This window comes from Agelaius phoeniceus, chromosome 19 (genome assembly GCF_051311805.1).
Source record: "Agelaius phoeniceus isolate bAgePho1 chromosome 19, bAgePho1.hap1, whole genome shotgun sequence".
NCBI classification, from domain to species: Eukaryota; Metazoa; Chordata; class Aves; order Passeriformes; family Icteridae; genus Agelaius; species Agelaius phoeniceus.
The window spans coordinates 4275478-4299176 of NC_135283.1; the positions used below are offsets into that span (position 1 = coordinate 4275478).

Consider the following 23699-nt stretch of genomic DNA (forward strand, 5'->3'; position numbering starts at 1 on the left):
AGACCCAATGGCTGCAGGATCCATCACTCTGATCATCAGGTTCCTGCCTCCCCTGTCCCCTCCAAGGGCAACTTCCACTCTGGAGCTGCTGAATTAAAGGCTTCAGAGGGTTCAGAAGGAATCTGAACTTGCTAATAGCCTCTTATTCCAAGTAATAAATTCCAAGGATTTTCTTATTCAGATTTAATCCCATTTCACTACCTGGAAAATGAAAGGGGTCATCAATTTTCTTCTCTTGGAGGCTTCCCTCCTTTTGCTCCAAAGCAGCCTTTCTTTTTAACAATTTCTTTACTGGAGAATTTTTTTGCTTCAATAAACCACAAAGGGCCCATCCTTTGGATGCTGGATTTTCCAGTGCTGCAACAGCCCCAAAAGAGCAAAGACCAGGGGGACTAAGGAGTTCTAAATGGGGAATTTGAGGAAACTCTGTGTATGATGCCTTAAAGCCTCCTCAAATGCTGAATTTCTGCCCTCAGCCATGGATCCCTGGAATCCTCCAAGGCTCTAAGGCTTTCCCAGCTTATTAAAACTCCAGCTCCTATTGTGAGCCAGAGGCAAGAAGTTCAGAGGGGTAGGAAATGAGAAATAAAGGGAAGGGAGGTTTAATGAAATGTTTCTAAATGTCAAAAACATCCTGCTCTGGAGAGGGTGTTTGGTCCAAGGCTGGTAAATGAGCACCTGGTTCCAGAAGATGGAGGTGGTCTGTGCCTTTCTAGACCTCAAAATCACTCAAAATAAGGAAAAACTCATCTATTCCATTTTTTATTCCATGGAGTGTACAAGATGGGAAGCAAAGGCCAGGGAGCCTGGCCTCAAGGAGCCCCAGCCTCTTCACCCAGCAATAAATGACCCCAAATATGCAGTTTGGGGAAAACTGATGCTGTTTGTGAGTTCTGACTCAAAACAGCAAATGCCTGTAGCACCCTGGGTGGAGGGAAATGTCCATTCTGGGGTTTGAACTCTCTTTAGTGCCTTCCCAAATTACCTTAACTAAGCTCCAAGGAAACTTCTGGATAAGAAAGGGCAGGGGAATGGTAGAAAAATAAGACAAGATGTTGCAGCTCTCCTAAAATGAGATTTAGTGGGTTTCAGTAGGGCTTTTAGGGAGCCCTCAAGCCAGGCAGAGGCAGGGGGGATTTGCTGTCAGACCTGGACAGGGATGGAAAGCCCACAAACATCAGTAAAGAGGAGACAGCCTGGCTGGGTCCTGGCTCACCACAAGCTTCTCTGCTAATTAGCAGCTGCTAATCAGGAAAGCTGGGAAGGGGAGGAGGTACAGCCCCCACTGCATCAACCCACATCAATCCCAGCAGCTCCAGAGGACCCAGCCCACGTCAAGGCAAAGTCGAGTCTGACAAAAACCTTTTCTCTCCCGAGAAGAGGAGCAGAGGCAAAGCCCAGCAGCAGCTGGTGTGGTACAGTACCTGCAACTGGAGCAGCCCCAGGCGGTGCACAGAGGGAAAAATAGAAATAAATCAACAGACAATGAGAATTAGCTCCTTTTTACAGCCCTGGAAGGAAAAGCAGCTTGCTAGCTCTGGATAAGGTGGGGGGAGCATGCACAGCCCCTCTGGAGATGCAGGGGGGTGTTTTGGGGGGCTGGAGGGGCTGTCCCCATGCAGTGACACCCACAGGTGTTTCAGGCTCGGGGAGCACAACCCCTTTTCACAGAGTGCTTGAAAGCAGACACCAACTATCCCCATCATAATGCAGCAATCACTGCAATTAATAAGTGGCAATCATTGTAATTAATTACATAAAATCATCAATATGAAATCCTCAGCCTCAGAGCCTGCTGGGAGGAAGCATCACCCAGAGCAAGGCGCAGGGAATGGTGTCCCACCAGCCTCTCCCTGTTTGTCGGAGGTTCTGGATGTGTCCCATTCCTCCCCCAGGACCAGGACAAGGATGGTTCTCCATGAACACACCCAGATCTGCCCCTCCACAGCTCAGGGTGAGATCCAGAGGCTGGGGCTACCTCCCAGCCCTGCCTGTGCCTACCCCTGCCTGCCTGGCTTGACCCCAGCAGCCCAAGGACACCCACCTTCCAGATGCTGGCCTCCTTGCCATACACCACGGCCATGCTGCTGACTTTGTTGGCCTTGATGAGCTGCTTCTCCGTCTGGTTGAGCTCCTCCGACACGAAGCCCATGAAGGAGTTGTCAGGGGTGTGAGCTGTGGGCACCAAGGGGAGGAGACAGGCAGCTGGAGAGATGTTTTTTGGGATGTCCCCAGGGGTGGGAATACAGCACCCTCTGTCTTTCTCTCTCTCTCTCTCTATCCTGTATCTCCTTTCCAACCCTTCTATCCCATTTGCTGTGGGCACTCAATAAAGGTGCATTCATTTTGATTGATACTGAAATCCCCTCTGTGTAGTTTTTGCACTCTGAAATCAGTGAACAAACCATCATGACCTGTAGCAGGCCCTGAGCCTGCAAGGGCTCCCTAGTGGTCAGAAGCCTAAGATAGGAAATGCCAAGTCATGGTGACTGGGCTGGAAGCCCTTCTTCCACCTTTGGACCCCTGCTTATCTCTCTCTAAGACTTTCCTTTAACCCTTGCTATTGGACCATTTCCAAAACCCCTGAATCCTATATAAAGAGCTGCTTTTGCCCAGCTCGGGCAGAAGAGCTTGTCACGGACATGTTTTATGAAAAATCCTTTCCTTAGGATTTTTTCTCCTGAGAGGCTGAGAGGCCTCAGGAACAAAATGTAAACAATGGTTATCTGCTGCTGTGGAATGCAACAGGTGCATCTGGGATTGGGCTCATGTGGTTGTTTCTAATTAATGGCCAATCACAGTCAGCTGCCTTGGACTCTGTCCGAGCCACAAGCCTTTGTTATCATTCCTTCTTTTTCTATTCTTAGCCAGCCTTCTGATGAAATCCTTTCTTCTATTCTTTTAGTAGTTTTAATAGAATATATATCATAAAATAATAAATCAAGCCTTCTGAAACATGGAGTCAGATCCTCATCTCTTCCCTCATCCTCGGACCCCTGCAAACACGGTCACAAGAGCTGTCACTGGGAACCTTCGCAGAAGAATCAATAAAGATGCTCCTGTGGAACCCCACACAGACTTCTCCTCTCTCTCCCTGCCTCTGCCTGCCTAGCCACCTAGCAAGCTGAAGAGCTGAAATCATAATGAGCTGATAATCACTAAAGAGTTGATCTCACTTAAGGTTGCCTGCGGCTAAGAACTGCTTGGGAGCTCGGACAGTCTGTCCGTGTGGGACATCTGGGACCCGTGTGCAGCCTGCTGGGGACAGCCTGTGTTGTATTGCACTAAATAGTTTATTTAGTTGTTGTTCTGCACTGTGAAGGGCCCCCAGCCCTCCTATCAGGCTTAGCCCCGAGCAAGGCAGGCCCATCTGGATAACTCAGTCCCTCTTGGGGACAGAGTGCCCGAATACCCAGTCAGCTCGTAGCCGCTGGCTACCCTAAGCAAGCTTAGTGGATTTCAGCTCTTTAGGGATTCTCAGCTCTCTTAGGATTTCAGCTCTTTGCTTGCTTGCTTAGGGCGCCGTAGGGCTAGGGGTAGAAGCAGATGTGAGAGAGGAGAAGAAGGGTCCTGGCAGTTCCACAGCAATGGTTTATTGAGGGGTCTGTGAAGGGTTCCAGCAACAGCTCTTCTTCTGCCAAATGGGCTAAAACAGCCCCTTTTTATAGGGTATAGGAGGATCCAAACTTGTCCAATAGTAAGGGTTAGGGGCAAAATGACCTATGGGGTTACAGAGATAAGCTAGGGTTCAAGAGGCAGAAGACAGGAGCTTATTTTGCTGTCTCATCATGACTCAGCAACTCCTACTGTTAAGCCTTGGCCCACCACTGGGCCCAAGCCAACTCCCTGGGGCCTGCTACAGCACTGGGTGATTGGAAATTTGTACTGAGTATGTTAAGTCACGTAGATTGTTATTTCCCTTCTCCCATCACATGGTCTCTCCCTCATGCACTCCTGTGCTGTACCCCCTGGTGGTTTGGCCCCTGGTTACCCCTTCCATCACCCCTCCTCAATGGTATCTCATTGGCTATGGTCCTCTTCCCCCGCCCCCATTCCTTGGGTATAAAGGTCCCCTGCAAGAATGTCACACTCTCTTTTCCACTTGGGAGGTCGCCAGAGCCTGAAGTGTCTCCTCCCAAGCTAATAAACAATAATAAATTGATAATAAATAAATAAATAATAAGCAATAATAATGAAGTGGGGACACTTGTCCCCACGTGGAGAAGAGCGTTTCCCATCTTTTGCTTTGTCCATGTAAGACCGTGTGAGCCAGGATCCACAGCTAGCTGGAGTGGACTCAAACAACAGCCCGAGAGACGCGGATTCTTACAAGCCTGAACTCCAGCAAGAGTTCACAATAACGACCCCCGTTTGTTCTAGCAGGTTGTGACAAGCCCCTGTTCTAGGCAGCCCCCCAGGCACCAGCACTCACGGAACATGGTCATGAACTGGCTGGGCTGCAGGTTCCAGTAGCCCCAGTTGGTGCGGTAGCCGCGCAGCGTGGCGTACTCCTCGTGGTTGTAGGCTGGCTCTGTCCCAAAGGTGTCAATGACCCGGACACGGCACCTGCGGGGCACACACCCCCTGAGGACACCTGCTGTCCCCAGGACCCCTTGTCTGCACCCCGAGCAGAGGGAGAGGAATGAGGGGTTTGTCTTTACAAACCAGCTGTGGGTCTGCTGGTACATAAAACCAGCACTGGGAGATCAAAGAAACAATGGGGAGGATTCCACTGATTGATTAATGGAAAAAACATATTTGCCTTTACAAATAAACTTTAGGTTTGCTGATCAATGAAACTGGATAGTGAAAGATGAAAGAAACATAACCATAATTCCATAAGAATTAAAAAACCAAACCCATAAATTCCATAAGAATTAAAAACTAAAAGGGAGTGTTGTACATTAGAGGGTTATCTTTCGTTTCAGGCATTTCAGGAAGTCTGTACCTCTCAAGTACCTCTGTCAATAGGGAAAGAGAGAAGGGAAATGTGGCCAGGAAATTGGGATAAAAAGGAGGCTGCATCTTCCAAAAATTAGACAGACCCCAGGGGAATGCCCCATGGCCTCTCCCTTTGTTCAAATAAGGTTAAAGGACTCCTCTGTTTCCTTTTTGGACATAAACCTCTGATGTTTGTGGATTAATTTTCCTGAAAAGAGGGTGCAGCAGCATCCCAAGGAGCCCTTCCCAGCACTGTTCCCTCCTTGCAGGACAATTTCCCTTTGCAGGACCCTCAGCTGCCCGACAGCTGTGAGAATAATGAACCTCCCAAAAGTTTATTATCAATGCCTTTCCCAATATCCTGGGAATGCTGAGGCAGGCACTACCAGCACAAGGCTGAGGACAGAAGAGGAACAACAAGCAAGGGAAGAGCAAAACAAGCTGAATGCAAAGGAAATGCATTTATAATAAAAGCAATAACGCAGCTTGTCATTTTTCTCTCTAATAAAATTGTGTAGGATAGTGGAAGAGATGGGAAAAAATGTAATAAATAGCAGGTCTATCAGCACTAAATTAAATCGCAGATTTTCCAGGCTGGTGATGTACCAGGGGATGATGACATTTGTCTTGATGCTCAAGGAGCCAGGGATAGGGCTCCTTACAAATTCCCAAGGCTCAGCCTCCCCTCCATGCTGTGCCCACCCCTGGCTGCAGGAATGGAATGGAAGCACACATGCAAGATTTGGTCTTTCCCCAACTCTCTCTCTTTTATTGAGGTTTTATCCTAAATACCTGAGGCTCAGAATGTCTCATGCTGTGGCAGCAGGGGACACAGCAAGGCACCAGGCAGGTAAAAATCAAAGGTAAAATCAAAAGGTCTGGCTCCTTGGGCTGGCCATTAGTCTTTGCTTGCTAATTAATGAAATGGAGATCAAGAGCAGGCAGTGGCTTTGCTTACCTGTATTTCTTAAAGGAGAGCCCCATGTGCTGCTTCATCTGCTGGAGGCCATGGTAGTCAGTGTAAATCAGGTCAAAAGGCAGAGGACTGGTCAGGGGGCAGTTCCCCCGTCCTGGAGGCACCCCTAAGTGACTGGGGAGAAGCAGGAGGGGTCAGCCCCCAGCACCAACACTCCTTTCCCTGCTGGGCATTGAGCAGGAGCCATCAAACAGCTCCTCTTTGATGGAGGGGAGGCAGATGGTTCTCCTCGCCCCAGTTTTTATTTCCCAGGCCAAAGATCTGGAGAGTCCTGGTCCCTCCGCATCTTTGCACCTGCTCCAGCTGAGCTCCTGTTCCTCCCACATGGACTGTGAGGCACAGCATTCCCAGCCAGGGCTCTCCAGCATCCCAGTCCCCACACACCCTCCCTTGGACCTCTCTTGTTGAAGACACCAGATTTCGTTTACTTTCATTGCAGTCACACCAGTGACAGACTTGTAAAGCCACATCTTTCCTCTCCTCTCTGCCTGCAAGGTTCCCAGCTGAGCCTAAAGCTCCCTGTTCCCAGCTCCACATCCCTCCCAGCACACCCTGGAATGTCTCTTATTCCACTCCTCTACCTATCACATCCCAGAGCACTCTCAGCTTCTCCTTGCCTCTGCTGGCAATGCCTGTCCTTGGATGCTGGGCACATTTCATTCATATTTCTCACTTTTGGTCCCATTTATGAAATAATTCCACAAAACAGGGCAGCTGGGCCCTGGGTCTCACTCAGGGGGTTTCCAGCCAGTTCCTTACAAACAGCCACACTCACCCCTTCTGCCCTCCTCCAGTGGATAAAATGCACTATGAAAATCCAGATAAACTCGACTGACACTAATCTCTTTATCAAGACCATCAGTTACCTCGCTGCCAGAGTGAGATGTGATTAATCCAGCAAGATACAGGGCTGCTAAACCTGTGGTGTGTCTCCTTCCATTTCCAATTACCTCTGTGAACTGATGAATCCCTCTCTCCAAAGCTGTTCCACCAAGTGTACCACTGATGTCAGCCTGACAGCCCATCTGCTTGTCTGGACCATATTTCCTCCTTCTCAGAAAAAAAAAAACCACCCCTGTGACACCTTCCAGCTTCAGCAGGTTTCTCAAAAATCCACGTTGCTTGTACTTGTGATTTCCCAGTGCCAGTTTGCTCAGAGGCTGATTCACTCTGCAGCTTTAATGCTCCTGTATTTTGTTTTTCCTCCTAAAGATGATAATTCCTCATCCTGCTAACTCCACTCACACCCAAAAAGCAGCAGCATCCTCATGGAAAACCAAACAGCTGAGCTGCTTTGGTCCACCCAGGCTGTCTCACTCCCACCACGCAGTTGTCCCATTCCATTCTCAGTCCTTCCAACAAGGCTGAGGAATTCCTGGTTTATTTCACAAGTCTGAGCTCAGACACTGTGAAATCTCACCCTTAGCTCCTGCCTGCCAGGACGTCTGTCTTTGTTTTCTTCTGGGTTCTTCACTTACTCCAAACCTCTATTTGGAGATGGGATTTATCCCAGCCATGCCTGTATGTATTTTCTCTTCTTTAAGGAATAAAAGTTCTGGTCAGGCTTTAAACTCCCAGGCTTTGAATCTTTCCTTCTCTGTGACTTCTCTTACTGGTTCTCTCAATTTCTCAGCATTTTCCCTTCTGAACCTGAGAATTCCCTTTCCAGCCCTACCTGGGGTTTATCTGTTCCTCAGCTGAAGCTCAAATGGACCCATGGCCCCAGGGTCCATCCTCTGAGGAGCACTTCCATAAGGTCCTCAGCCCTTGCCAAGCCCTTCAGCATTTCACCTTTCAATCCCATGGCTGCTTCCAGAGGGAATCAATGGCTTTCCCATCCAGGGAAAACCAAGGGACACAACTGTCACAAATATTTGCTCTCCAGTCTCTCACTAACATCAGAAGGAGCCACACAGAGCCAGAAATTTGTTGGCCATAAGAAATATGATAAAGGGCTCTTGATTGGCTCCTGGCCACACCTCCCTCTTCTTCTGAACCTGACCTGGAGGAAGATGCCTCTGCTCATTGCAGGGGTTTGGACCAGAAGAGCTTTAAAAGTCCCTCTGAACTCAAACCTTTCTGTGATTCTGATGTGTCTCCAAGTCCTTGAGCACTGAGCACCAAGATCCTTCTTCCAACCCCCATCCCAACCTGACACCAACCTGACCCAGTGCAGGGTCACCCCAAACTCCTGACCATGACAGGGACTCCAGAAAATGTGTAAATGTGGAACAGCTTTGCTGGCCAAAGGCAGGAAAAACAGAGAATTTCAATTTAAGACAAAGAGCTGCTTTTGCAGCTGCTTCATTGCTCTTGTCACAAGGAATCTCAGCATCAGCTCAGGGCAGCCTGGCCGGGGATGCTGCAGGGGGAACAGGTTGCAGTTTTGTCACTTTTATGCACAATTTTACACGACAGGACTGATTGGGAAGATGGCAGGAATAGAAAGGCTCTCACCTCCCACAGCCACCTCGGTACAATAAATAGGGCACCAAGGAGACTCAGTCTCCCGGGAAGGCTGAAGGGGAATTTTTAAGCCAGGATTTTGTAGAGATGGAATTCTAAACAACACATTTGCTCACACAGTGCTGCTTTTTCCTCAGTCACAGACAAACAATGATTTACACCAACCTGCACTGTGGTGGAACCAATCCATAAACCTTGTATTTAACTAAAAATCCCCAAACCATTACACTGTGCTTGCAGCATGTCACACAAGCCACTGCACTACAAAATAATCTGTAATTTAAGGAAGCCCTAACCAAGCTTGACGAGGGGCTGCAGGAGGCAGCAATTAGTGTAACTCATACTGAAGCCTCCAAAAAAGTTCCCACCAGTTGGGAAGAGCAGGTCTGACTCTCCCAGCTCCCATCAGCAGCACAATCTGCCACACATCCCCTCTCCAGGTGCTCAGGACTTGCCACATCCATTTATACTCCCTGTGCCATGGCTGCGTGGCTGGAATAGCTCTGAGAGCAGGAGCAGTGCTTTGAGCAGAACATCTCTGCATTTACCCCCCTTATCCTCCCTAAACACTTTATCACCACTGATTTTAATATTCCACTCATGCAAATCCAGCCTGCACCTCTGAGATGGGGGTGGGGGGAGAATTTTTTTTTTTTTATTCCTTCTTATTTAAACATTCTTTATTCAGGCTTTCATCATTTGCCAGTTAAGTCAACTAATTTTCTACTAAACCCAATTTCACTCATGGTTGGAGTGCAATTTCCCTGATTTTTCCTCGTGCCATGTACTATTAATGGCGCTTGAAATTACGCGAATAAAATTGATGAGCGCAAACGCCGCCTTCGCCGCCAGCACAGCCCAGGGATCTGCTGGGGAAACCTCCCCTCCCAGGCCAGCCATGGGTGGTGACCAGCTCAGCACCTCTGGCTGGTGATCCAGAGGTTTGTCCCATCCCAAATCCTGGATCAGCTGAGCCCTGGCTCCTCTCCGGGAGGGAGCAGCCGGAGCGGCTCCGATCCAAGCGGATGCCGAGCTCGCCTCTCCGCCAGCTGCCTCCACCAGCTGTGCCTACTCCAGAATAAATCTCCAGCAGCTTCTTGTCCTGCTATTTTCCTCTCAGAGGTACTTTAATCAGCCAGGGGACCGTCCCCTCCCTGGGCATGGTGCAGGCGCTCTGGAGTCAGATGACTGCAGGGTTATCTTTACATCCCATTGACCTATTTTCAAATTAACCCAAAGTTTCTTTCTGCATTATCACTCCTGGTGCTAAGAAATCCAGCACTAAATGGATCTCGTGGGCATCTCCTGGCAGCCTGGGCCAATATTTTGTATTATATTTAATTGCATCTTCTCTGCCCACATCTGCTGCCATCAGCAAGGCTGAGAACAGAGCAGGGATCCTGTTCTCACTGCTCCCTCAGCTGCAAGAGCCCAGCAGGCACAGGGATGTTATCCAGGGATTAAAGGTGCCAGAGCCAGGCCTGAGCAGCTCCCAGAGGTCTGTGACAACCCCATCACAACCAACAAGTGCAAATCTAAGGCCACAAAATGAACATCCTACCGCCTGCCCTGTGCCCCCAGCTCTTTCCCTGCTAGAATGAACACTCACTGGAAATCAGGATTTCCAAGCAATTTCAGCACCTGCAATGGTTTCACTTTTGCAAGGTGCACCTGGACTGTTTCTCTGTCCATCATTGATCTTGTATGACACAGCCCTACCCATCCAGGGAGGAAGTTCAGTAATCCTTTTATTTATTTCTGAGACCTGGAGATGCACAGGACGGTGCCAGAACAAACACTTCTTTCTGGTTGGAGATTCAGCAAATATGAAGGAACTTCCCAGGAAAGGAGAAATCAATACTTGGATTCCTGCAGGGAGCAGCAGAAACTGAGCACTCACGTGCTGGTAGTGCCTGGGCAGACCCTGGGACAGATGGGCTGTTCTCCTGCTGTCCCAGCTGCTCCAGCAGCTCCAAAAAAATGAAGAAATTCTCCCCTGTGAGGGTGGTGAGGCCCTGGCAGAGGCTGCCCAGTGAAGCTGTGGCTGTCCCATCCATGGGAGTGCCCAAAGCCAGGTTGGATTTGAGTACCAGGAGCACCTGGTAAAGGCTGAAAGTTCCTCCCCAGTGGTGCAGAGCTGATCAATCCACAGCTTTTCCCTGCAGCTCCATCAGGATCACACGGAACCAGGCACTTCTGGCTGTTTCCACAAGCAGTTCCTTTCTCTCCCACACAACAGCAGGACTGGTTTTGCCAGCTGGCGAGGGGAGTGAAGCCAGAGCCTGGGCACGGTGCAGGTTTTCATGTGAACAGATGTGAGACAGAAAGATGGCTTTAATCTGCCAGGAGACAATCAGAAATGTGCTTTCTGGACATGGTGTTTCCATCTGAACAGCCCTTTTTGCAGCCTGAGCACACCTCAGTGAGCACAGAAAGAGCAGGAAAATCACAGTTCTCACTGTGTGCCAGGCACTGAGAGGGGATGGGGCAGGGGGAGCAGAGCCAAGTCCCACCACAGCTCCAAGGCTCCATCCTCCCCACCCCAGCACAGGGAGGGCGGCTCAGCACCCAAACCACACACTGGCCACAGCAAGAAAGGGCTGCCAGCACAGGGTACAGGCACGTGCTGCAAATCCAGCACTTTGCCAGGACTAGAATTAAGAGTCCAGAACTTGACACAGGAGCAATTAAGCTCCAGGAATGCTTTGTAAAGCCCTGACCCCAAGAGGCATCAAATCCCATTTTCTTCGACTTTCTGTCCTGCTTTATGAGCAGTTAATTTCGAGGGGACCATTGAGAAAATCACCTTTCAGTGCTTTTCTGAACTCCCCAGCAGCTCACAGCTCTGCAGCCCCTTCTCCCCCAGCCTCTCCCTTAGGCCCAGAAAAGCAGCTGGACATGCCAAGATCACCACTCCCATGGCTCAAGGATGAAGGAAGGAGATGGAGCATCCAGGAGTGCCCCTTGTGCTGCTCCTCCCAGGGAAAAAGGCTGAGAGGATCCTTCCTGCCTGACCCCAGGGCACAGGTGCTCCAGAGGAAAAGCCTCAGTTTATTAAAGCTTTTTTTGTGGGCACAGCCATTGCTCCAAAGTGCTGCTTGTAATTTTCCAGCATCTACTCATGAGCTGCCTCATTAACAACCCAGCTCAGAGATTTCAGGCACTTCCCACTCCTCCCCTAGCAAGCAACAACACCAACACTGGCCTGGATTCTCACCTCCCTGAAAGCACTTTTGGGCTACCAACACAGCACCAGGGATCTTCAGCAAGAATCAAGTGTTGCTGTTCAGGTTTGGGGTTCAGCTTCTTCCCTCCCTGCTTCAAGACAAGGCTCAAAATGCTGCTGGCTGCCCACCCAGCACAAATCTCAGAGAGAAAACAGCTCCTGGCTCCCTGCTCTCTGCAGTTCGTTTTCCCTCTCGGAAGATGCACAGAGAAACACGGAATGGTTTGGGTTGGAAGGGAGCAGATACCCTGTGATTCACCCCTTACCTCTCCAGAGGCACCAGAAGCAGCTCACAAATTCACTGCGAGTCCAAAGGAGAATAAACACCTGCACTTAGCTCAACTACAGGAGAAAAAATAGCCCCTGGGTAGGGAATTCACAGATCTTGAAAGTCTGTAGTGGGTAAAAGATAACCCAAATAAACTGGCCCTGAAAAACCAATCTGTGATCTCAGACCTCACAGGGACATTTGGACAGTGCTGAGCTGAGCTGGGGATGGAGCCTGCAGATTCCCTGAGCTCCTTATCTTTGTTCCAGATTAGCATCAGTCCCTAAACCAGAGGAAGAAGAATTTGACTCCCCTGGCCCTCACTGCTGGGCAGGGAGAGGTGCCCAGCACACACATGGGTGTCACACTCCCAACATGTTTTCACCCCCAGCCCTCCATCACCAGCTTTTTTGACCAGGGCCTTACTTCTCCTCCTTCATTTTCTTGATCCTCAACATTCCTGACCCACTCCAGACCACCTCCAGGCACTGCTGCATTGCAATCAATACAGATGCTAATCATGAACAGCTCTCAGATCACCACTGGTTGAAGTGTATAAGTGTATGCAGGCAAATCTTCCAGTGATCCCTTGCCAATGATCAATACACACAGAAAAATCAGCTCAGAAATTTGAAGAGACCAAAAAAAAAAAAAAAAAGTCCAAACCAGGAGAGAGGTTAATCTGTGCTGAATAATTTATGGGCTCTAGTGAAGGCTTTGCTGGGCTGGAGCAGCTACAGCTCCTAGCCATGAAAAGAGCAGGGGTTGCCAAAGAAAAATACACAAGGATGGAGTCAATGTTTCACACTGCTGGAGCAAAATACCCCCAAACCCACCCCAACACTGCTCAAGGTCAGCAAGAGACAGCCAGGATGGGAGAGGACAAATTCAGCCTCAGTCCAAAGAGGTGCAAAGCTTTTCTGCTTCAGGGGGGTGCAGGGGGCAGGAGGGATAAGGAATCAGAGTGCTTGGGTTGCCACTTCCCAGGGACAGGGATTTAGCTTTGCTGCATCCCCCAGCCCAGCTCCAGCCCTTTGTGCATCCCTGGCTCTCTGCAACCCCTGCCCAAAGCTGTGGCTCCAGGTAAAACACCTCCAGGCTGTAAGGAAGAGCCCAAGATTAACTCTTAGCACACCTCAGGACTAATTACTCATGTTCTGCTAAGCCTCCCACTCGCTCCTGGTCACAAAAGCTTTTCCCAGCTCTCCTCAGAGGCAGCAGCAGCCCAGCAGCAGGGATGTCACTGAGAGATCTGCAGGATCCAGCACCAGGATAGCTGGCACCACTCATTCCTCCCCTGGGCAGAACCTCTGCCCCCCTGTGACACCCACATTAACCCATCTCCTGATGGACTGCACAAAGGTGACAGTGGTGACCTTCCAAGTGCTGGGCTTGGTCTCCAAAGGGACAGAGGGGACGTGGTTACATCCCCAGCTCCCCCCTCCACTCATCCCAGCCCATTGAGAGGAATGGTGGATTTGTCTTTACAAACCAGCTGTGGGTCTGCTGGTAGATAAAACCAACACTGGGAGATAAAAGAAACAATGGGAAGGATTCCACTGATTGATGAATGGAAAAAGATATTTGCCTTTACAAATAAACTTTAGGTTTGCTAATAAATAAAATTGGATATTGAAAGATGAAAGAAACAATGGAGAAGAAAAACCATAAATTCCATAAGAATTAAAAATGAAAAGGGAGGGTTATACATTAGAGGGGAGTCTCTGGTATCAGGAGTTTCAGGAAGTCTGAACCTCTCAAGCACCTCAGCCAATGGGGAAAGAGAGAGGGAAATTGGGGTAAAAAGGAGGCTGTGGCCTCCAAAAATCTGAGATCCCAGGGGAATGCCCCATGGCCCCTCCCTTTATTCTAATAAAGTAAAAGGACTCCTCTGCCTCCTTTTTGCACATAAACCTCTGGTGTTTGTGGATTAATTTTCCTAACACCATCAACATGAAAGTGATCACTCAATGTGGGTGTCCAGCATTTAAACCATCACCAAAGGCAGGCACAGGACACCTGTTTGGGAGGTGGGGACAGTTCCTGGACACTGAGAAGGGCAAGATGTGCAGCCCCAGCCCGGCTCGCTGACTTCCCATCTCAGCTACCCAGGGGAAGAGACAGAGCTGCTGTTCCCAGGAGTCCCAAGGGACACATCCAAATCTGCATCAGAGGAGGAGCTCTCATCACTGAGAAGTGACGTGGAAGCTCCCAGGCTTCTGGCAAAGGCAAAATACTCCAGGCAGCAGGGCAGCTCCAGCCAGAGTCACTCACAGAGGGAACCGGGTGCTGCAAAAGCTCCCCGCCTCCCTAAACAACCACCAGGAGGTTTGTCATTATAAAACACAAACAAGAACCGCACAACAACAACAACACACCCCTCCCAGCCATTAACTCCTTTCATCCTTGACTACACGGGTGTTATTTAGCATGTCACTCCCGCTTCTTTGAGGAGATGCTGCCTCTTGCATTAAGACCGGGATTTTTTTAAAGTTAATTAGTTAGGAGCTAATTCCATCCATTAATTCTGAATGCTGCAAGGGCTAGGTTGGGGGGTTTTGTTGTTTTTCTCCAGGATTGTTGGGTTTTTTTCACTCCCTTTTCAGCATGGCTCATTATGTGGTTGATGCTGGCTTAGCATCTCCCAAAGCCTGCCCAGTCTCCGAGGCAGCTTCAGGCTCTTCTTGATTTATAACCCATCTAATTTGCAATTTCCTTGGTTCTTGCCCTCTGATCAGGAGAGGAGCAAACCTTATGAGGTGACAGAAGGCACCAATGTCAGCCTAGTAATAACAGAACAGCATCAGCAGAGAGGAACAGGGCCCACTGTTAGCTTCTACCTCTTTTTCCATCTAATATTGGTCCCTCTTGGAGACTGCCATCCTGTGTTGCCCCATGGCAGAAGGAGACAATCCCTCTGTGGAAGTGCCTCCAGCAGCAGCAAATCCCCCCACAGGTCCCCAAGTCACCCCAGCACCTCCTGAGGTGGAAGGGAGGAAAGGGAAAGGGAAAGGAAAAGGAAAAGGAAAAGGCAAAAGGAAAGGGAAAAGGGAAAAGGAAAAGGAGAAAGGAAAGGAAAAAGGAAAAGGAGAAAGGAAAAAAGGAAGGAAACTCCTCAGCCACCAGCAAAGCCCCAGGGGTTGAGTGCAGCCATGCATGGTGGGAAGAGCCAGTGACCTGCAGGTCACCTGCATCCTGCAGCCACCTGGCCACCAGCCCAGCAGGGAGCATCCCTGGGGAAGGGGCTGGCAAAGGGAGCTTTCCCATGGCCAGCTCCAGGCAGGTGTCAGGGGACACAGGTGATGCTGTGCTGGCAGCAGGGAACCATCCTGCCCAGATCCAGCACTGAAGCCACCAGGCAGAGCCCTGCTCCAGATGTGTCCACACCAGCTCCATGCAAAGCATCACCATCAGTCCTTCCCACTTTGCTGGCATGCAGAAGGATGGGATGTCTCCTAGCCATGACACTGGTGGTGCAGTACAGCACCAGCACTGTCTGAGATGCAGGTGGGCAAAGAGCCTCCCCCAGCCTTCTCAGACCTGCTGCTTCCACCCAAGACCTCGATGCAACCCAGCACTCACCTCTGCAGCTCCTTCAGGGAGACTGTGACCCTCAGGCTGTGTCCCAGCATGAAGAGGGCAGCCAGGATGTCAGCCCACTGCACCATCTCACCCAGAGGGCCTCCCTTCAGCACCCGTGGGCTGAAAACATCCCCCGACTCCTCTGTCAGGAAGCCAATATGGACAAGGATCTGCAGAGACAAGGAGAGAGGTCAGCACTGGGGAGAGGGACAATCTGGGTTTTCCAGCCCAGAATGACTTATGGTCCCTGATTCCCTCCAGCTCCTTTGCAGGCTGTAATTACTCAGGGAGCTCAGTCAGGTGTGCAGGCAAATGAGCCATGTCCAATTAGCACAGACCCAATGGCCAGAGCTTGGCCCTTTGACTGCCACTCTGTGTCCTGGGGCCTGGCTTGTGCTCTCCATGTACATCACAGTCTGAACCACAGGCTGGAGCTGGATTTCCCTGCACACAGGGGCCAAAGGCACAACAGAAACATCAACAGGAGGGCCAGGAACCTCAGCTTATCCTCAGAGGAGATCTGTCACACTCCAATGGCAGCCAGACAGCATCTTCACCCACCAGGACCCATTTCCAAAATCCACCCCGCTGCTCAGCAACACCAGTCCTGCCACATCCCAAATGCCTGTGAAGCCATGCCCATGAACAAGAGACCAACCCTACAGACCCACATGTGGCATTCACATTCTCTGGAAAAATCCCTTCTCCCAGGATTTTTCTCCTGGGAGGCCGAGAAGCCTCAGAGAAAAGGAAAACAATTCTTTTCTCATTTGCTTCTCCTCTGTTTTGCTCATGTGGAATGTGTTTGGAGATTGTTTACCCACAGGTGATTTTTTCATTGGATTCTGGTGTGAGTTATATTTACTCATTGGCCAATCAGGGTCAAGCTGTGTCAGGACTCTGGAGAGAGTCACGAGTTTTCATTATTGTCTTTTTAGCATTCTGTAAGTATTCTTACATTTATTATTCTTACATGTTATTATTCTTACATCCTATTCTGTATTCTTTAGTATAGTATAGTTTAGCATTCTTTAATATACTATAGTATCATAAAATAATAAATTAGCCTTCTGAGAACTTGGAGTCAGATTCATCATTCCTCCCTTCATCGGGGCACCCTGTAAATACAATACCCACACACTCCCATAAATGAATTTCCCTCCCAGCTGGGTTCAGCTGCCCCGAGTGTCCCCGTACGTGTTTCTGGTCCCGCTGCTGTCCCGCCAGCCTCTGCTCGAGGCGCCGCGCCGCCCGCAGCCACTGCTGGGCCAGGTGCCGGATCCTCTTCTTCATGAAGCTCAGGGACTCCTTGCCCGTGCCAATGAGCTCCAGCAGGCGAGCCAGGTCCCTCCGGAACACTGCCTAGGGAAGGAGCACGCTCTGCATGGTGAGTGTAGGGAAGGAGGAGCCAGAGGAGCCCCTGGGCTGCCCCGCGGCCTGGGGGAGGTTTGTCCATCTCAGCAGAGGTGATCTGAGACCTTCCTGCTCCCCTGGAGCTGTGGCAGCTCCTCCACTTCATGCCCCAAATCCCAGGGGGATCCCGCTGCACCAAGGGCTCCTCATAAGAACCCAGATTCCTCAGCAGAGGAAAGGCATGGATGAGAGGAGGCCACAAAAATGATCAGAGGGATGGAGCATCTCTGCTGTGGAGACAGCCTGAGGGAGCTGGGGGTGTTCAGCCTGGAGAAGAGAAGGCTCCAGAGACATCTTCTTGCAACCTCTCCATACTTATAGGGACTTATAAAAAGACAGGGACAGAATTTTTAGCAGGGTCTGTAAGAGCTGAAATGAGTGATGCAGGACTACAGACAGCTCTCCAAAATTCAGTTTATTCCATCCAAGAGGTTACACCAGTCCAGGGTTGTGGGTGACAGAGCTGGGCCTACAGCTGTCAGCTCCAGCTGCAGGCAGGCCTGGACACCCTTTGGTTTTGGTTACAATGCATTCTATACTTTTCTTTGCTGAGCATCTTAATACAGTAGAACCAATCTAGACCTTAACTTTTACCTATAGCCTATCATAACTACTGTAATTACCACATTCAAGTTACTGTTCTCCTATCACTCAAAGTTAGTACATTACAGTTTAAGCTAGAAGTTGTTTTTCAGTTTTCTTGCAGTGCAAAATTCTGAGACCTTCTTTCTACTTGCAACTTTGCTGACTTGTTTGCCTGTGCTCTCTTTCTGCTTGGTAAAAACATCTTCTTGTTTGAGGTGGGTTTATCCTTTGCTCTAAGCCATAAAAACCCCTTCTAACTAATGCACCCTTTGCCTCCTTGGTTATCCAGTCAGACTGGCTCAGCAATTCTTTTCTTCTATATCAAAACTTGTTTCCATCTTTATTCCTTCATCAGACTCTACATTTAAAAATCTTTCTGCCCAGCATCCATATCTGTGAGACTTTCTTGTCAAACTTTCATCCTTCCCAACAAGGGCCTGTTGCAACAGGACAAGGAGTGATGGCTTTAAACTGAGAGAGCTGACTCAGAATAGTTATAAGGAGGAAACTTTTCCTGGTGAGGGTGATAAAACACTGGCACAGGTTGCAAAGAGAGGTGGTGGATGCTCCATCCCTTGACACACTCAAGGCCAGGTCGGGCAGGCCTTGGAACAACCTGTTCTACTGCAAGGTTCCTTGCCCACAAAGACCCCCTCCAACCCCAACCACGCTGTGATTCTGTGAAAACCCACGTCAGGCATCATGGCCCTGCTGAACCTGAGTGTTTATTTCCACTGATGCCTCCCCACAAAGGCCCTGGCCCAGCAGAAGCCGGGCTGGGCCCACCTTACCTGCGCGCGTGGCGGCGGCGGCGGCGAGGGCACGGCCACTGTGTGGTTCCGCCAGGGCAGGGGGGGACAGAACCACTCGACCTCGCTGAGGTAGATGAGGAAGGAGCACTCGGTGCCATCCACACCAAAGAAAGCATAGCAGGGGTCAGAGGTCCAGCGGGCCCTCATCCACTGCAAGGGGCAAAGAAACTCGTGAGGCTCGTGGAGGAGCTGTGCCAGCCCTGCCAGCTGCCCCTGCTGTGGAAAACTTCTGTTCTCCATCCCCTTTCTCTGTCTGGGAGATAAAAATGAAGGGCAGAGGGTGGAAAAGGACTGCAAACCCAGCCCCAGTGCCACAGGGCTGGTGTTCACCCACTCAGGGCCTCCAGGGAATGTGGGGCAGAGGAAGAGCAGGGAGGTTTGCTGGGGCTCCCTGGGTTTCTAGCACTGGTTCCAGCCTTCCCTGGGGGCACAGCCCTTAATCCCCAGGAAATGATGCACCACAGGGATTTCTTCTGGCTGGCTTTGCTGGGGAGCTGCTGATCTCATTGCCCCTGGAGCAGCAGGGCAGGAGACAGATCTGCCAGCAGTCCCCAGGGATGATTTCACACAGAGGAGAATAACCAGGGACCAGAGCAGTGATTTATCATCCCCCACAATGGCTCTTGCCAGCCTCTTCCTAATTCAGCTACAAAAACAAATCTGCTCAGGGACAGGTTGCTGTGCCCAATCTGTAAAGCACAGCAATCACCAGGAGGGGAGATGGGATTACAGCCTTCCACAATTGCATTACACCCTGAATTTACTCAAATTGTGGAAGGAAAGGATGGCTAACACCTCTGGAACAGAAAAATCCAGATAATTTTCTTGTACCCCCCCACATAATTTTCTTGTACCCTTCAACATCTTTCCAGGGAGACTGGGCCCTGCAGAAGCCTGAGCTTGAAGCAGGTTGGCAAGAGGAGGGAAAAGGGCAATGCTTTTAATTAGTTGATGTAAATATGCTCTCTGACAAAGCCATCATGCTCTGGGCCAAGTGCCAGGCTGCATTCCAGTATGAAGAGCAGGCTGGGTCAGGCAGGACTGATTGAGATGGAGGTTCTGGCCACCTGAACAAGGTGCTGCTCTGGGCAGTGCTGGGCTTATTCCCCAGGCACCAGGGAATGCTCCAGATATTCAGAGGTGATGTGCCAGAGCTTCCTCCTCACTGTGCTTCTGGCACTGAGCACACAGACTGCAGGCAGGGAGGGCTGCAGGCAGAGGTGGGCCCGCAGCTGATTCTGCTGCAGCCTGTGGCTTCAGGACTTTGTACCCCTCCAGCTAAAGGTACATGTGGTGAGGGTATTACTGGGGGAAAACAATCCCATTTCTGTAGCAAAAGCTGCCAGAGAAGGTTGGACACCTCCCTTGTGTTTTGTCTTCAAAGCACAGCCCTGCTTTGCTTTCCACACCTTTGGCTCTGCTGCTCCTCCTTCAATGGGCTGCACCTTTCCAACATTAACAATCATTTTATCCTGGAAATCATCCCATTCCCCACAGCCCTTCCCAGTTTAACCCCCAGGGTCACTGCTTTGGGCCCTCTCATCCCAGCTGGAGACCCTCTCCCAGACAGGGGACCCCAACTCACCTCCACCTTCCCAGCACAGTCGGGGTACTTGGGGTCCCTGCGCACCTCACACTGATCCCTCCTGCCTTCCATCCCTGCAGAGAGACAATTTGGGCATGGGGAGAGCTGGGGTGTGACAGAGGAGCAGCCAGAAATGCTGTGAGGAGAATGGGATGGGATGGGATGGGATGGGATGGGATGGGATGGGATGGGATGGGATGGGATGGGATGGGATGGGATGGGATGGGATGGGATGGGATGGGACAAGGCTGGCAGCCCCCAAGCTTGTTCACTGGTGCCGCAGCTGGGCTGGCAGACAGCCCCATGCCACTGGATGGAGCAGGACATCAAGATGTGAAGCATCTTCAGCATCCTTCCCAAATCAGGAAAGAAACAGAGAAAACCACCCTGCTTCAATGCTGGGAATGTTCTCTTTCTCTAAATCTCAGCAAATCCATTTCCAGCACTTTCCTGCGCCCTCTGCCTGGTCCAGACCCCAAATTCCACCTATCCCCACTCTTGTGAGCAGGCTGCAGGATCTAGGCAAGGACTTGACAACGTTTTATGCTATAAACTTGCAATAAAAGCTGTCCTGCTGAGCTGCTGGAAGAAGACTCAGCCCCTGTGGTTAAAATGGCATCAGGATCTTTTCTCCCTCTGTGGCTGGGCCAATAAAAGCCACCAGCCCCCCTCTAAGTCCTCCTTTGCCCATAATTGAAAAGCATGAGGTGCAAAAGGCAGTGGAAGGATCTTCAGCCTTAACCCAAATAACCACACAGGCATGTGGGGAAGCATCTGCAGAGCCCAGCAGTGACACAGGGGGATGGGAATGCCTCTCCTGGTGCTGAATCCCAGCCCCTATAAATTTGGATCCAAACCACCAAATTTTTCTATCCAGGTGCTTGTGCACTGCTCCTCACCTTTAATTTTGCATTTAATTCTCCAGCATTTATTCCTGACAGCCATTCAGATTTGTCACGCACGAGTTTCCCAAGGAAGGCAGCCTCAAGATCAGCCTCCATTTCTGGGACTTTTACCAAATTTGTCATGGTTGGACCTTCCCATGGGCACAGCACAACACTCAGGGGGTTTGGGGCACGGGGACCCCCAGGGCCACTGACCTTTCCCATTCAGGAGGCTGTTCCGGAGGATCTGATCCACCTTTATTGCAATGTCCGACACGTTCTGAGCTATGGCCTGGATCCTCTCCATCAACCCAGCTGCTGGCTGGAACCTGGGAAAGAAACCAAATCAACCCTGAGAACTTGATGTCTCCTGTTACTGTCATATTTTCTGAAAAATCTCTTTGCCAAGGATTTCTCTCCTGGGAAGCCAGGAAGCCTCAGAGAAAAATGAAAACAATATGATCTCATTTGCTTCCCTTGTGTTTTGCTGCTTTGGAATCTGGTTGTAGATTGTTTATCCAGCATGTGAATTGTTTTTACTTAATGGTCAATCATGGCCAAGCTGTGTCAGACTCTGAGGAGAGAGTCACGAGTTTTTCATTAGTATCTTTTAGCCTTCTTCTAGATCCTTTCTGTATTCTTTGGTATAGTTTAGTATAGTATTCTTTAATATAATAATATAATAAAATAATAAATTAGCCTTCTGGGAACATGGAGTCAGATTCATCTTTCCTCCCTTCAACAGGGGTCTCAGAAAATACCACAGTCTCCCAGTGGTGACACTCAGAGGTGCTCAAAGAGAAATCCATACCCAGCAGATTGAACTTAGCTCCAGGAAGAAAAACAGGAATGCCTGGTGCAGCATTTGACAGGCAAAGAAGTCACTGCCTTCCCCGAGGTTTGATTGAAAACCTATTTAAATCAGTGTTTTATACATATTCTGCCATTTTTTTGAAGTGTGCTGTTAAACATGGATCCACCTGTGCATTTTATGCGGGGAAAATATTAAATAGACTGGCAAAAAAATGTTTTTTCTTATTTTATATGTGCTGTGTTTGAAAATCTACTGTGATAAGTGTTCTTGCAGTAGGAAGCTGTGCTGAAAATAAAAAGAGAAAAGTAATAAAAATACAGAGAAAAGAAGGTAAAACTGAGGATTGCAGAGGAAGTTCATGGGCTTGGAGCAGAGTGATGAAAAACACACAGAACATGTGGATGTGCTGAGCCTGCCCATCCACAAAGGTGGGGATCAGTTTTTCCTCCCAAGGAACAAGTGATAGGACAAGACAAAACAGCCTCAAGCTGCACCTGGAGAAGTTTAGACTGGATAACAGGAAAAATTTCTTCACTGAAAGTGAGGCCAGGCATTGGAACAGCCTGGGGAGCAATGGAATCATCATCCCTGGAAGTGTCCCAAAAATACCCAGATGAGGTTCTTAGGGACAGGGTTTAGTGATGGGCTTGGCTGTGCTGGGTTAATGGTTGGACTCGATGATATCAGAGGTGTTTTCCAGCCTCAGTGATTCTGAGATTCAAGTGAGTGGATTTCCAGCAAGGAGCAGCAGCCAGGGCTGTGCAGGCACAGGGAGCTGAGGCTGAGCTGGGGACTGCAGCCCCAGGAAAGCCCACAGGCACCTTCCACCAAGGCTTGAGGTCATATCCAACCAGTCTGGATTGCTGCACATGCTTCCATGGAATCAAACCTGAAATCAACACTGTCCGGGGTGAACAGCCCCATTGAACTGATCTAAGGAACACACTGTGTGAACAGGAAAACATAGCCCTGTGAAGAGGCTGAGTGTCAATTAAAACCTGGTGTGAGCTGGAAAAAGGCAAAGAGACCTCCATCAATCAGCAGTGGAGCCTGCCAGGCCTGACAAGGAGAGAGCCCTCCCACTCCAGCACCTCTCCTGTGTCTTGGTGTGAACAGCCAGGTGAATGCTAAGGAAGGCAGGAGCCTCCCTTGAAATGGAAAATGTAAACCCCCTCCCTCTGAATTATTATAATTTTGAAATTAAGGGCTCTCAGGTAAAGATATGGGAATAGGAATAACAGTTCTTTATTAGGAAAAAATAAAACATTTTAAAAATATATAAAAATAAGAATGCAGTAATACAAAACAGCACTGCCAGAGTGAGAGCAGGCCCTGCCCCCTGTGTGTCAGGGGTGGCACAGCCCCATCCCATGGGGGCTCAGCCCTCCTGCAGTGCCAGCTGTGGCTCTGCTGGAGCAGGGATCCTGCACAAGGGGGGAGTTTTCCTCTGCAGCTCCAGGGCTGCTGCAGATGGGCCTGGGCTCCCTCTGGCCATGCAGGGCAGCAGAAGCTGCTCCTCTGGCAATGCACTGGGCAAAGGCTGCTGGGCTGTGCCACGCTCACATTGGATCCAGGTAGGAATGCTTGGCTCCTGCCCTGGGCAATGCAGCATCTCCCCATGGGATGATGGAATTGGATCAGCCCTGCAGGGACACTCAGTGGCCATGGACAGCAGAGATCTCCTGCAGGGAGGGTTGGCTGTGGGAGAGATAAAGAAAACTGCCCAAGAAACAGCAGAGTATAGAATATTAATCCCAATATTTCCAGGTGGGGTGTGCCTGGGCATGTCTGACCCTTGCTGCTGGACCAAAGGCTGCAGCTGTGGTGTTTTCACCTCAGAGACACCTTTGGCCGGCTGGATGCTGCAGCTGGGCACTCAGAACAAATCCAGGCATAGTAGAAACTCAGTTTACCTCTGGTGGAAAAGGTTCAGGCACGGTGAAGAGAGAAAGGGGAGGATTCTGCCGTAGAGTCTTAATCCAGAGTTTTATTTCAGCATGGTAGACCTCTGAATGTGGTAACAGCTCACAATAGAATCCCGGCCGCATGGTCTCGTGTCCTTTTAAGCCACAGGGACAGGGGGAGGGGAAGGGACAGGTAGGGGCCAACCAGGTGTGAGGAGGGGAAGGCTCAAGGGATACAGACAC

General features: G+C 49.9%; 1 protein-coding gene across 1 annotated transcript in view; it reads right to left on the bottom strand.

The window, feature by feature from the left end:
* MGAT5B (alpha-1,6-mannosylglycoprotein 6-beta-N-acetylglucosaminyltransferase B) overlaps window positions 1-23699 on the bottom strand; it is an 80303-nt gene that overhangs the window by 15277 nt on the left and 41327 nt on the right. Inside the window, exons 4-11 of the mRNA XM_054645317.2 lie at window positions 20955-21067; window positions 19855-19928; window positions 18249-18419; window positions 16657-16821; window positions 15460-15629; window positions 5900-6031; window positions 4433-4566; window positions 2045-2175 (exon numbers count right to left, since the gene is read on the bottom strand). Of these exons, the coding sequence (XP_054501292.2) occupies window positions 2045-2175; window positions 4433-4566; window positions 5900-6031; window positions 15460-15629; window positions 16657-16821; window positions 18249-18419; window positions 19855-19928; window positions 20955-21067 (1090 nt within the window). The remainder of the gene's footprint in view (window positions 1-2044; window positions 2176-4432; window positions 4567-5899; window positions 6032-15459; window positions 15630-16656; window positions 16822-18248; window positions 18420-19854; window positions 19929-20954; window positions 21068-23699) is intronic.